This window comes from Suncus etruscus, chromosome 6 (genome assembly GCF_024139225.1).
Source record: "Suncus etruscus isolate mSunEtr1 chromosome 6, mSunEtr1.pri.cur, whole genome shotgun sequence".
Classification (NCBI taxonomy): domain Eukaryota; kingdom Metazoa; phylum Chordata; class Mammalia; order Eulipotyphla; family Soricidae; genus Suncus; species Suncus etruscus.
Window position 1 is genome coordinate 7,348,424 of NC_064853.1, and position 12,592 is coordinate 7,361,015.

Below are 12,592 nucleotides of genomic sequence, written 5' to 3' on the forward strand. Positions count from 1 at the left end.
AAAAACCTGAATTTAGGCGCCAAGGTAGAAAAAATTACAGGGAGCTATTAAGTGGGAGATTTTTTGGCGGGATTAGCACTGTCCTTTGTTGTAGGAAGAAATTACTAAGGCCTGATTTTTAATAAAGGTTTAAAATAAAGAGAGAGATAGTTACAGCCACATATTTAGAATTATTGCCAAACCCTCCACGCAAAGGGTCAAGTGATTTTGACTACTCTAAGCGGGCCTTTTTGGCAATTAATTCCTTTTCAGGAGGACACTACACTATTTGGTGTGTTCTTCTCCTGAGTGGGAATGTGGCACCTGAGCATTACTGACTTTGACCCTGGGTCTCTTAATGACTCCCGGGGGCTCTTCAGGTTTTCAACACTGCAAGGTCTGAGTAGCATCCTCGGGCCCCATCACTGAAGTGCCACCATGGTTGGCAATAGATCAAGTGGCCCTGAGTTAAGGCGTTTGCCTTACATGCAGAAGGACAGTGGTTCGAATCCCAGCATCCCGTATGGTCCCCTGAGCCTGCCAGGAGCGATTTCTGAGCATAAAGCCAGGAGTAACCTCTGAGCACTGCGGCATGTGACTCAAACCACCACCACCACCCCCAAAAAAAGATCAAATGATATCATGTAGGTCTTGGTCACAATTAGGTGATGTCGCACAAGCCTTTCAGATACAGCGGGAAGTCCAGGGATAGGCTTAGAGGAAGAGTGGTGGCTTTGTGACAGAAGGTACAATGGAAACAACACCAGGCTTGTTAGAATAAGGCACTCAAGGGGGCCAGAGTGATAGCACATCGGTAGGATGTTTGCCTTGCAAGCTGCCGACCTAGGATGGACCCTGGTTCTATCCCTGGCATCCCAATATGGTCCGCCAAGCCTGCCTGGAGCGATTTCTGAGCAGAGAGCCAGGAGTAATCCCTGAGTGCTGCTGGGTGTGCCCCCCCCCTCCAAAAAAAAAAAAAAACCCTCACAAAAACAAAAAGAATAAGGCACTCAAAACCTCCAGACGAAGCCCGATTAAAAATGACATGTTACATGTGAGGACAATGATGAGGATGACAACTGCTTCCTTATTAAGAGCAGTGCAGTTGAAAATTCAGTAAGCGACAGATTTATAAGAGAACATGTGCTGGGGCTGGCATGTGGCTCAGTGGTAGAGCAAGTGCCTGTAATGTGTGAGGCCCTGAGGCTCTGGGCTTCAGTCCCCAGCACTGCAAAACCAAACAACTAAAACAACTGGCAAGTATTTAAAAATCCCAGGTGAGAGCCGGAGCAGAAGCACAGCGGGTAGGGCATTATTTAACCTGAGTTTGATCCCCGGCATCCCATATGGTCCCATGAGCCTGCCAAGAGTGATTCCTGAGCTCAGAGGCAGGAGTAACCCCTGAGCTGCCAGGTGAGGCCCAAAACAAAACAATTAAAAAAAAATAAATGAATTTCTAAAAAAATTTTAATGAATTAAAATATATTTTTAAAAAATGAGGATGTTTTGAGGCATGCCAAGACCCTTCCCCATCCCCCACCCAAATAAACTGAGTAGATTAGCACTACATAAAATGGTAAAGAACATTGTTCAGGCAGTGGACTGTGGTAACAGATCAAAGTCTGGATCTACGGAAAAGGAAAAGAGTGCCTTAAATAACTACTTAGGAAAACATGAGATCATTTTCTTCTGCTTAAATCTCCTTAAGAGATAATGCAGTTTTTTTTTTTATCAAAAATGTCTAACATCTGTTAGATTAAAAGGTACAGTGGCCTCAAGCCTGTAAGGGGAGAAATGGAGATTTAGTCCTATAATTATTCCCATGGAGGTAGCACGCTGTTCTTTCATGTAGCTGATTAAAGGCTCCATGAGAGGCTTGGAGGGCAGAGGCAGGGGGGTGAAGACTAACTCTAGAGGCCACCATCAGTGGAACTTAACAAACTGACCACTAAGGAGCCAGTAAAGGTGACAAGTGGAATCATAGAAAATGCTTGAGTATTTTTGATAATTATTTAATAAAAATTATTATTTGATCATTTTAGTGCTTTGATAATACTCAAAAATACTTGAGTATTTCTGTCTTCCGGAGAAAGCAAAAATGAATGGAGCAGGGCTGGAGAGATGATAGCACAGAGGTAGGGCATTTGCCTTGCTCGCAGCCGATCCAGAACAGATAATGGTTCGAATTCCGGCATCCCATGTGGTCCCCCGAGCCTGCCAGGAGTGATTTCTGAGCACAGAGTCAGGAGTAATTCCCATATGGTCCTCCGAATCTGCCAGTAGCAATTTCTCAGTGCAGAGCCAGGAGGATCCCTTGCACCAACCAACAGGTGTGCCTCCCCCCAAACAAAACAAAACAAAATTAAGTGGACATAGCAATCTTGAATATTTATATACCTGGTCACAGAGATTAAAACTCTATGAAGCAGAACCTGATAGAACTGAAAGACTAAGTAGGGGCTGTTTACTGGCATCTCATATGATCCCCTGACCATCACCAGGAATGATCCCTGAACACAGATGGGCATGGCCCCTAAACCTACAGAAATAAAGAGAACAGAACAAATCGATTAATGCACAATTATAGTAGATTTCAACACTACTCTGAATAAGTAGTAGGAAAGCTTAATAGAAAATGATCAAAGACAAATGAATTTGAGCAGCACACTTGCCTGGACTGAATGGTAGGTCTCTGCCTAGCAAGAGCAGACAGAGGGGTCTTAGCAAGTGCCCTTGAAGCATTTCCAAAACAGACCATGTTCAGAAACAGCAAGGAACCCATGACCAAGTCACATGGCAAACAGTCACATGGCAGTCAGGAGGCAAGAAGGCAAGAAGGAGTGGGGAAGGAAGTGGGCCAGAAGGAACATCCAGACACTAGTAGGGAGTCACAGGCACTTTGGTGGTGGGAAGGTGTGGGAACTTTGTATTTTGAAGCCAGAAACGTTAGAGGCCTAGGGAGATAATAGAGGGGATAAGGCACTTGCCTTTCATGTGGCTGACCCAAGTTCAATACTTTGCATGGTCTTGTCTCCTAAGCACCACCAGGAGTGACCCCAAGCACATAGCCAGAAGTAGCCCCTGTGCACTGCTAGGTATGACCCCCTAAATAAACAACAGCAAAATAAAAATTATAAACATTGAAGCTATTGTAACCATGCTACCCAACCTACAATAAATATTTAAATAAAAAAAAATCTCAACAAATTCAAAAGGATTTGAACAATGGAATTAAAGTAGAAATAACAGAGTTGGGAGAATCTCCCAAATATTTGGAAACCAAATAGTCCACTTTTAAATAACCAGAGATCAAAGAAGAAATGCAAACAAATTAGAAAGTATTTTGAACTGGATGAAAATGAAAACATAATGGAATTTGTGGAGAATCACGAAAGCTGTACTTAAGGGGAAATTCATATTGCTCAATGCTTTATTAGAGAAAGAGAATAAAGGTCTCAACTCAGATTCAGATATCATTTACAAACTAAAGGTAAATAATCCCAAATAAGTAGAAGAAAGGAAATAATAAAGTTCATTTTGGACATCAGTGAAATAGGAATCAGTTCTTACATTAGAGAAATCAATAAATCAAAAGCTGGTTCACTCTAGAAAATCTATATCAGTAATAAGCCTCAAAAAAGTCTGATGAGAAAAGACTAGAGACACTGTCCATGTGTGGGGTGTTGAGGCAATTTGAGGATCACTGCAGACTTGCTCTGGGCCTCAGAGGCTGCTGCTGAGCAGGTGATTTTCAGTTCACAGTGGGGTTAGGAGTGGGGCCTGGGTACAGTGCAAATAAAGGCCACATAGCTCAAGATTGGCACTGAACTTAAGCTCATTTTCTCCAATGAATTGATCCCTAACTCCTTTGATTCACATAGAGGGTCTGGAAAGTTGATTCCGATTCTCTTTGGCAGAATTTCTCTGTCACCCTCTTCTTTTCACCCTCTTCATCATTAGACTGGCCAGGAGCTACTTCTTGGCCACATTTCCAAAAGGAACTAGACACCAAGGCAACATCTCTTTCCCCAGAGGGGCAACCTGAGTTGCTCTTGGCATTTTTGGAGCCTTCCCCATGGTTAAGGGCTCCTGTCATTTGTTTCTCTGGAGGGTCCATCCAAATTGTAGATGTTAAAATCTCTTAGCAGAATAATAATAATAATAGTAATAATAATAATTTATCTTCTTCCTTCCCTCTTCTTCCATCTTCCATTTTTGGGTTTCGTCTGGCTCCTGGTGGTACTTAGGGGACTATATGGGAAGCTGGAGATTAAACCCAGGTTAGCCACATGAAATGCCCAACCCTCAGTACTGTTGCTCTTGGCTCCCAGAATTTTTTATTTATATCATAAATTTCAAAGGGTTTAAGTTAATCACATTCCATTTGTTTGTGGATAGGTGACAAGCTAATATTTTGTATTCTGTGTGTGTGTGAGAGAGAGAGAGAGAAAGAGAGAGGAGAGAATGTGTGAGATAGAATGTGTGTGTGGGAGAGAGAGAGAGAAGAGAGAGAGGAGAGTGAGAGAGAGAGGAGAGAGGAGAGTGAGAGAGAGAGAGAGAGAGAGAGAGAGAGAGAGAGAGAGAGAGAGAGAGAGAGGGGGGGGGGGTGAGAGGAGAGATCCCATTATGTTTAGGGCTTATTCCTGACTTTGCACTTAAGGATCACTGGTGGGTTCTGGGGTTCCACTGCATGCAAGGCAAGCACCCTACCCACTGTTCCCTCTCCAACCCAGTGTCTTCCTTTCTTTCTTCTTTGCTTCTTTCCTTTCTCATGTGTTGTTTAGTAATTATAGCTGGGTTTTTTTTTTTGTTTGTTTTTACTATAGGACTTCTTGATAAGTTACTGGTCTGAGAGTTTATTGTGATTATAATGCTATGTGAGAGAAATTTAAAAACTGAAAATAGGAAAATAGTGTAGCTTCTATGTTTGGGGGCAAAACAGGAGAGACCAGAATGAAGTGAGATTTTTTTTGTCACCAGATATGCGAGGTGATTGGACTTTGGAGAGAAGACGTGAGGTGCAGTATTTGCTGCCTGAGAGTTCTGCTGTCGTGGGGAAGTCAATCAGTCAGGGACCAACACTTATAGCTTGGGTGACTCTGAAGTCCACCAGTGGAATGCAGGGAGAGAGGGACTGAGGGTGCTTCTAGGGAAGGCTGGCCCAGAAGCACTTCCTGCAGGAGAGTGACCCTGAGATTGAGGAGGAGTAAAGCACAGGGCCAGCTAGCAGGTCAGAGCATTGCAGAATGGAGAACCATAGGAGGGGATCTTGCGGGAAGAGCTGAAAGAGAATCTGGAGGAGAAGGGGGTGCTGGAACCCAGCGGAGTTTTATTGTGCAGGCTCGGGAGCTGTGGGTATCAGGGTGGTTATATTCTAAGAGGAAGGGATATGAAGGGACCCTGGCTTGGTTTGCGTTTCTCCTAGATCACTGTTGTAAGGGTAGAAATGAAGCAATAAGCCAGGAAGGAAAACTCACTCTCATCTCACCTGGTGGGCCAACAGTGGGAAAGTCAGCACCTGGATGGGTGGACTGGCTGGGTGGAATCCCTAGGCTCTCCTGGAAAGGATCCAAGAATCTGATGCCAGAAATACCCACGTTTGAGTCCTGACTTTCTGTTTGGTAGTTCTGCATGTGGACAGAGATTTTATTCTGGGCTCTGTTTCATTTGTAAAATGGAACCCGACCTTAAGGGTTGTTGTCAGTGACTTGGTGTTCATAATATGCAGAAGGTACACTTAAAGGTACACAGTGTGTGTCTCCCCTTCTCTCTTCCTGTGGACCCTTCTGTAGGGCAGGCAGGAGAGGCAGGCAGTTGGCTCCCAGGGGCAGGGAGCCTCCTGAACCCCACACTGAGCCTGGAGCACAGTTGGAGAAGGGAGGGGAGACCATCTAAGGTTTTGCCTTTCATATCAATAGTGTCACTTCAAGGAGCTTGGAAGGAAGAAGCAGAGTGGCTCAGACAGATCTGGATTCTAGACAGTTTCACTAACGAGCTGTTCACCCTCAAGCCAGGGTCTCTCTCCTTGGTGACTTCATCTGGGACCTGAGGACAGTGTAGGTCAGGAGGTGATGGGAAGGACTGTCACAGTGCCCTTAGTTTAAAAAAAAATCCAGTCATCATAGATACTCTACTCAAGATAATGCGTATGATGTGACTAGTTTGTTCACCAAGTAGAGTGTAGCTTCTGGTATCATCAGGGCCACTGTTACTATTGGTAAAAATCATTAGTAAAAATCATTCCCAGCTACTTATCAGAGGAAGACAACATTGGTGTTTTCTGAGTGTCCTTCATGACCTGAGACTCCCCCTTCCAAGAAAATAAACACCATGTGACACGTGTGTTCCTGTCTTTGTGTTCTGGTCTTTCATGTTCCAGGTGGACAATCAGCTCATTGGGACCACTCAGCCCTTCATGCTCTATGTGACTCCCCTGAGTAACGAGAATGAGGTCATTGAGACAGGCCCCGCGGTGCAGGTGAATGCAGTCAAGTTTCCCAGCAAGAGTGCGCTGACCAACATCTACAAGGTAGGCTGTTGTGTGTGTCAACACAACTGGTTTCTCCCTCCGCCGAGGCTCCAAGCAGCAATACTGGGGCCAGATAGGACTTGGCCTGCTGGGCCAGGAGGGTGGATCGATCGATGGACCGAGCACATGTTTTGCATGAGGGAAACCTGGTTCCGTTGTCAGCAATGCATGGTCTTCTGGAAGAGTGACCTCCCCATGCTGGGAATAGCCCCCAAGCACCTCTGGGTCTAACCCTAAAGCAAGGAAAGGAAATACAAGAGATGGAAAGAGGAGGAGAGGACTAGGCCTGCTATGGGACACATGACTTAATGAAATGGAAGATGATAGGTGATATGCTTAAGTTCTCTTCCATGACTTTGCTGATAGAAATGGATAGATAATGCTGAATCCGCAGGGTTCGGCATCATATCCTCAGAGTGTAGTCTCAGTAGCAAAACCTAGAATCTTCTAAGCTGGTAGAACCAGGTAGAACCAGGATCCAGATCTGTTCTAAACAGTGATCCAGAGACCCTTTGTAAGAGGAAAGGGAGAGCCTGCCCTTGGACCAGACATCCCGTTCTGTAAGCTGCCACCCCCTTTACCAAACTTGACCATTCAAAAATGATGAACTCTCCTTCCTGGAGAAGCTGTCAGAGCAGCAAACCGGAAAGAGGGAGTGCTGGCCAAGAGGTTGCTCCCTGCACTTTGATCCTTTGTGAGTAGTGCTTCGGAGGCCAAACCTGTGTGTGTCTTCAAACCCTGAAACACGGTCCTGCTGCTCCGTGCACTGAAGGCCGTCCCTGCATACTCAGGAACTTAAAGGTCCTCTTCCACAGTGTGCTCCATAGTGTCCTCAGTGGCCTCACAGATGGCAGGTTTTGAAAAAAGCCAAACAGGGAGGACTAGTACTGTTTCCTCACAGGCGGCTTGGGAACCAAACAGTAGAAGAGTTGCCTACAAACAGCTACTGGAATCTCTGTTTAGTTGTAACGATGTAGTAGGAGATGAGTCAGCAGTGATTTGGCAATGAACTATAAAATTGAATGGGTAAAGAGATCATGTCGTATCTTTGGGGCCTTCTGAATGGTATAATTGAGGCTGCCTTTTGGTGCTCACCCTGTAACTCAGAATTTTTCTGTCTCTAGCACCTGATGGTCACGGCTCAGAGATTCACAGTGCAAATCGAGGAGAAACTGCTCCTTAAGCTGTTAAGTTTCTTTGGCTATGATCAAGCAGAATCAGGTAACGTTGTTGACTCTCTCCCGTTTATTTCCAGAAACTGACCCCATAGTGGTGTTTTGTGGGGTCTGCTTGTGAAAACAGGTGCTTCTTGGAGCGTGACCCTTTCCTAGTCTAAGCCTGATCCAAGGTTATGTTTCAGCTCTGTCTGAACGAAGACTGTGCTCAGAGGCTCTTCTGCTGTCCTGGCTACTAGCAGTCTGCCCCGGGGAAACGGTTTGCTGGCGCTTTGTTTTGTATTTTTTTAAAAAATCCATCTGCCCCCGGTTAACAGAAGTGATGTTAGTCATTTGCAAAACCACTTTTGTTTCCAAAGTTTTGTTTATTCGACAGTTTTGGGGTCAAGAACCAGAAATCCGGGTAACAGTTCCTTTGGTTGTATTGAGTAAAAGATTGGCCAGCCCCAATGCTTACCTTTTTGCCTCTTTGCCCTTCTGCTTCCTGGGCTCACACAGGCCTCCTCCTAACCATGCACAGCTTAGATTAAAGGGGGCCGTAAGGAGGTCCTATCGACAAACTGAACCTTCCAGCACTGCTCAAGACATAATGAACTTTTGTTTCTTCAATTTAGATTCCTCTTGAAGGTCTTTGAAGGCCTGCATTTATAGCTTAAAAAGCAGTCAAAAATGCTTTAGTCCTTGGAAGCCTAAATAAAAGGTTGAGCCTGAAGAAATGATAAGCTAGACATTTCTTCTTCGTTGCTCATCTGTTGGCTGGAGAAGAAAGTCCCTGGGGACAGTGCAGGAAAAATAGTTCTGCTGGTTTCATCCCAGACTTTGGATTTCAGCTTTAAGGGGTTTTTGGGGGGTTGGGCGGTGAGGAATCAGATGTTAGATCCTATTTTGACTTGTTTTCTATTCGGCCTGGAATGCCGTGTTTGTTTATAGTCAGCCAGACCTTGAAAGCTGCCTGCCAGGTATCTTCTTTTTTGTGGCCTTCCTGGGAATTGTCACTTTTAATTTAATTGGACAGAACAGTGCTTGTAAATTTTCTGGTAAGTTTGCACTAAGTAAAAATTCCCCAACCATCCTAGAGAGAATTTGTTTACACTTTTGTAAAATCCTTGCCTGCCTTCCACTGAGTTTTTTTTTTTTCCCCTCCGCTTCCTGTAGGAATTTTTGTTCCTTGATTATAGACAAGTGTGTTTCTGTTGTAGTCTTGTTATTTTGGTTGGGGGGATTGATTGGAAGCACACACACCCGGCAGTAATCAGGGATTACCCCTGGCTCTGCACTCGAATTACTCCTGGCAGGCTTGGGGGACATCCGAGATAACCAGGGGTTGAACCTGGGTTGGTTTCTTGTGAAGCAAATGCCCTAGCTGCTGTGCTATTACTTAAGCCCCTAGTCTTATTATTTTTTAATTAGTATTTAATTATATTTGCCTCTTCTGTCTAGAACTGATTGATAACCACATCTTATAGATGTGTAGATATGTTCAGTGTCTTAGTTTATTCCCGTGGAGCCCAGTGAAAATAAGCAGCCAACTGGGCTGGGTAAAGGCAGTGTCAGCTACAGAGAAGAAACAAGTTAAACTACTGCCCCGACTCCATGGTCCAAGCAGCTGTCCAGCATCTGGGGCTGATATCCTTAGTCACCCGTTGTCCTTCCTTCTGGCCTGCTGCTTGCTCTCTCAGGAACTGTGCTTCATTCAAAATCAGTTTGTTTTTTTTTTTAATTTATTACTTTATCTAATACTGTGGTTTACAAAGTTGCTCATAATACAGTTTCTGGCATTCAGTGTTCCAACACTGATTCCACCACCAGTGTAATTAGCCCCATGATCCCCAGTTCCCCCATACTCCCCCCCAGCCTTGCCCCTTTGGCAGACACAAAATAATTTATTTTATATTGCTTATTACAACTAAATGGTAATGGCATTATCAAAAAAAAAAAAGAAAAGCCCAACCTTCAGTAAAAGAAAATTTGTGAAAATTATCAGATCTCACAGTGGGATCATAAAGTCATTGTCTGAAGGTTTACTAAGCTGTCCCTAGATGAGCATTTCGTGTGATTGGTTTCGTTTGTTGAGCTAAAGTGGCTTCTCTGCTACTTTCGAATCTAATTTGGGGGTTCAGGCTTAAACCACTGGGAGGCGTCGTGCAGCCGCATACCTGTGGGATGCAGCTGTGTCTGTTGGTGCTTCTGGAAGTACCAGGGTGGGAGTGGGAGGAGACTGCCTGCCCTCATTCCGAGAAGACCCCAGAGTTTGTCTAAAGTCTCAAGTGCAGAAGCTGGCACACCTGCGCTTTTGTCGGTTAGGTATTTATTCAGAGTTACTGGTTTTTGAGATTCATTATTTACTTGGTCGTGCAAGACATTATAATTGAGTTCATCTGTTTTTCTTCCTTGGACATCATCTTACAAAATAAATAGACAAGCGGCATCATTTGTAATAATAACAGTAACACAGTCCATTGGAGGCAGCCAGCACCTCTGTGACTTGGAGTATCCCCCAGGATCATGTTTTCCGAAGATGGTATCTGCCCAGTGCGGGGAATCCCAGGAATCAAGCTCTCTTTTAGAGAAACAACAGGAGACAGATCTACCTTTGTAAAGAACTTATCAGGAACTAGAGCCATAGCACAGCGGTAGGGAGTTTGCCTTGCACTCAGCTGACCCGGGTTCAATCCCTGGCATGGTCCCACATGGTCCCACATGGTCCCCCGAGCCTGCCAGGAGTGATTTCTAAGCGCAGAACCAGGAGTAACCCTGAGTGCTGCCAGGTGGGCCCCAAAACAAAAACAAACAAACAAAAAAACTTTCTCAGAAGACCAGACATGTTACCAAACCTTGAGAATTGAAATTTGTAGAGATGGTATGGTACATTTGTCTATGACTTTTTTAAAAAAGGTGAATGCAGGGGCCAGAGCCATAGCACATTGGGGAGAGCGTTTGCCTTGCTCGTGGTCGACCTGGGTTTGAGTCCCCAGCATCCCATATGGTCCCCCGAGCCTGTCAGGAGTGATTTCTGAGTAAAGAGCCAGGAGTAACCCCAGAGCACTGCCAGGTGTGGCCCCAAAACAAACAAAAAAAGATATGAATACAGCTTTTCCTATTCTGGAGAAGCCTATGTTCTCTCTAGAACTTGTGCTCCTCTCTATCTCTCCCCTCACATCTCTCTTAAGTTTCCTTCAATAAAAACTATTTTGCTTCACTAGAAAATAAAATAACAGAAAAATGTGAATGCAAGTATTTGAATTATGAGACTAAAGGAGATCACAAACCCCCCCCCCTTGTGCCTTTTTACCAGAGGTGGAAAAATATGATGAAAACCTCCATGAAAAAACAGTGGAGCCCGGCGGTACACCAATCCGGTACTACTTTGAGAATCTCAAGATCAGCATCCCCCAGATCAAGCTGAGTGTGTTCACCTCCAACAAGCTGCCTCTGGACCTTAAGGTGAGCTGATCTGCAGAAGCATGACTGTGTTGACGGTTCACCTTTTTACGCCCAGCGTCATTTGTGTCATTTAGCTTTAAGGAGGTTTATTGGCATGCATCCCCCTTCCTACCTGCATGTTTAAGTGGGACTTGGCTAACAGACTGAGCCAAGACAAGAGTTAGTGCAGAGTTCCAGGAAACCAGCTGGTGCCTGCTTAGTTCGTCTTGGCTTACCACAGTAAGTCAGGTAAAAGCCTCCCTTGCTCCCAGATGGAAGAGGGAAGCTCACCCCAAGGCACTTTCTTCCAGCGAGCAAACCAGGAAGGAGGCCACCGGCCCATCTGGTTCACTCTCCACCTCTCAGAATCCAGCTCTTGATGAATGGTAGCAGAGGGCGCACCAATGCCTGCTGACATATGGCTCTGCCTGTCCTCTCTCCCAGAAAAAAATAGAGCCAGTCCTGCTGAGCAGCCACACCTGCAGCCCTCACCCCATCTGCATCTTCTGTGATAAAACGTACTTTAGGTCGGGCAAGACTGGGGTTCACACACCAGCTAATCCAACTCCAGGGTCTCTTCAGCTGCTTCCTACACACAAGGCAACAGAGACTTCTAGGCCTGTTGAGCAGAGGGGTTCTGTGCTCTGGCCCTTGAGCAGGCCCAGGTGGTAGTTGGCAAATCTTTCCTGCCTGTCTCCTGCCACTTTGCTTCTGTTCCTGCTTATAACACTGGAAGGCAGTTATAGGGCCCTGTGTCCTGCTCAGCACACGTCTGACTTCTCACTGCCTCACGCTTCTTCCATTAAGATGCTAATAGGTGGTGTCTCTGCAGACGGGCTGGAGACATGATGCAGCTGGTCAAAACCTTGGGTCGTAAATCTGGGGTCTCGAGCCTTGACTGGAGTGGGCAGCCACCACTCAGCCAGTGGTCACCACAGCCCCTTGCTGCCAAATCTTATAATTTTTATGAATTTAGTTGTTTTTAGGGACACACCCAGCGATGTTTATGGGTAACTCCTGGCTCTGCACTCAGGAATTACTCCTGGGAGAGGCTGAAAATCAGATTTTTTTTTTTCCTCTTTTTGTTTTTTTGGGCCACACCCAGCGTCGCTTAGGAATTACTCTTGGCTCTGCACTCAGAAATCACTCCTGGCAGGCTCAGGGGACCATATGGGATGCTGCATGCAAGGCCAATGCCGTCCCCATTGTGCTATTGTTCCAGACCCTGAAAATTAATTTTTTATTTTTGATTGGGTCTTCCGGTTTCAAACAGTGGTGGCCAGTTTGTATTATTGAACAACTTGTGTGGGTCTCTTGTGGCCCTCGGTTTGCCACCTTGGCTGAGAGTAACAGATGATGAGGCAGTAATGTGGACAGGGATGGGCCAGGATGGCTGCTAGGGATGGGCCAGGTTGGCTGCTTGGCCTGGCCCACAAACTGGAGGCGAGTTGTGCAGTGGAGACTGGCCAGAGCCTGGTGAGCAGTA

At 45.4% G+C, this 12,592-nt stretch overlaps 1 protein-coding gene across 1 annotated transcript in view; it reads left to right on the forward strand.

Annotated features, from left to right (window-relative positions):
* VPS13D (vacuolar protein sorting 13 homolog D) overlaps positions 1-12,592 on the forward strand; it is a 279,559-nt gene that overhangs the window by 179,184 nt on the left and 87,783 nt on the right. The window contains exons 61-63 of the mRNA XM_049775406.1: positions 6,359-6,508; positions 7,633-7,729; positions 10,979-11,127. Of these exons, the coding sequence (XP_049631363.1) occupies positions 6,359-6,508; positions 7,633-7,729; positions 10,979-11,127 (396 nt within the window). The remainder of the gene's footprint in view (positions 1-6,358; positions 6,509-7,632; positions 7,730-10,978; positions 11,128-12,592) is intronic.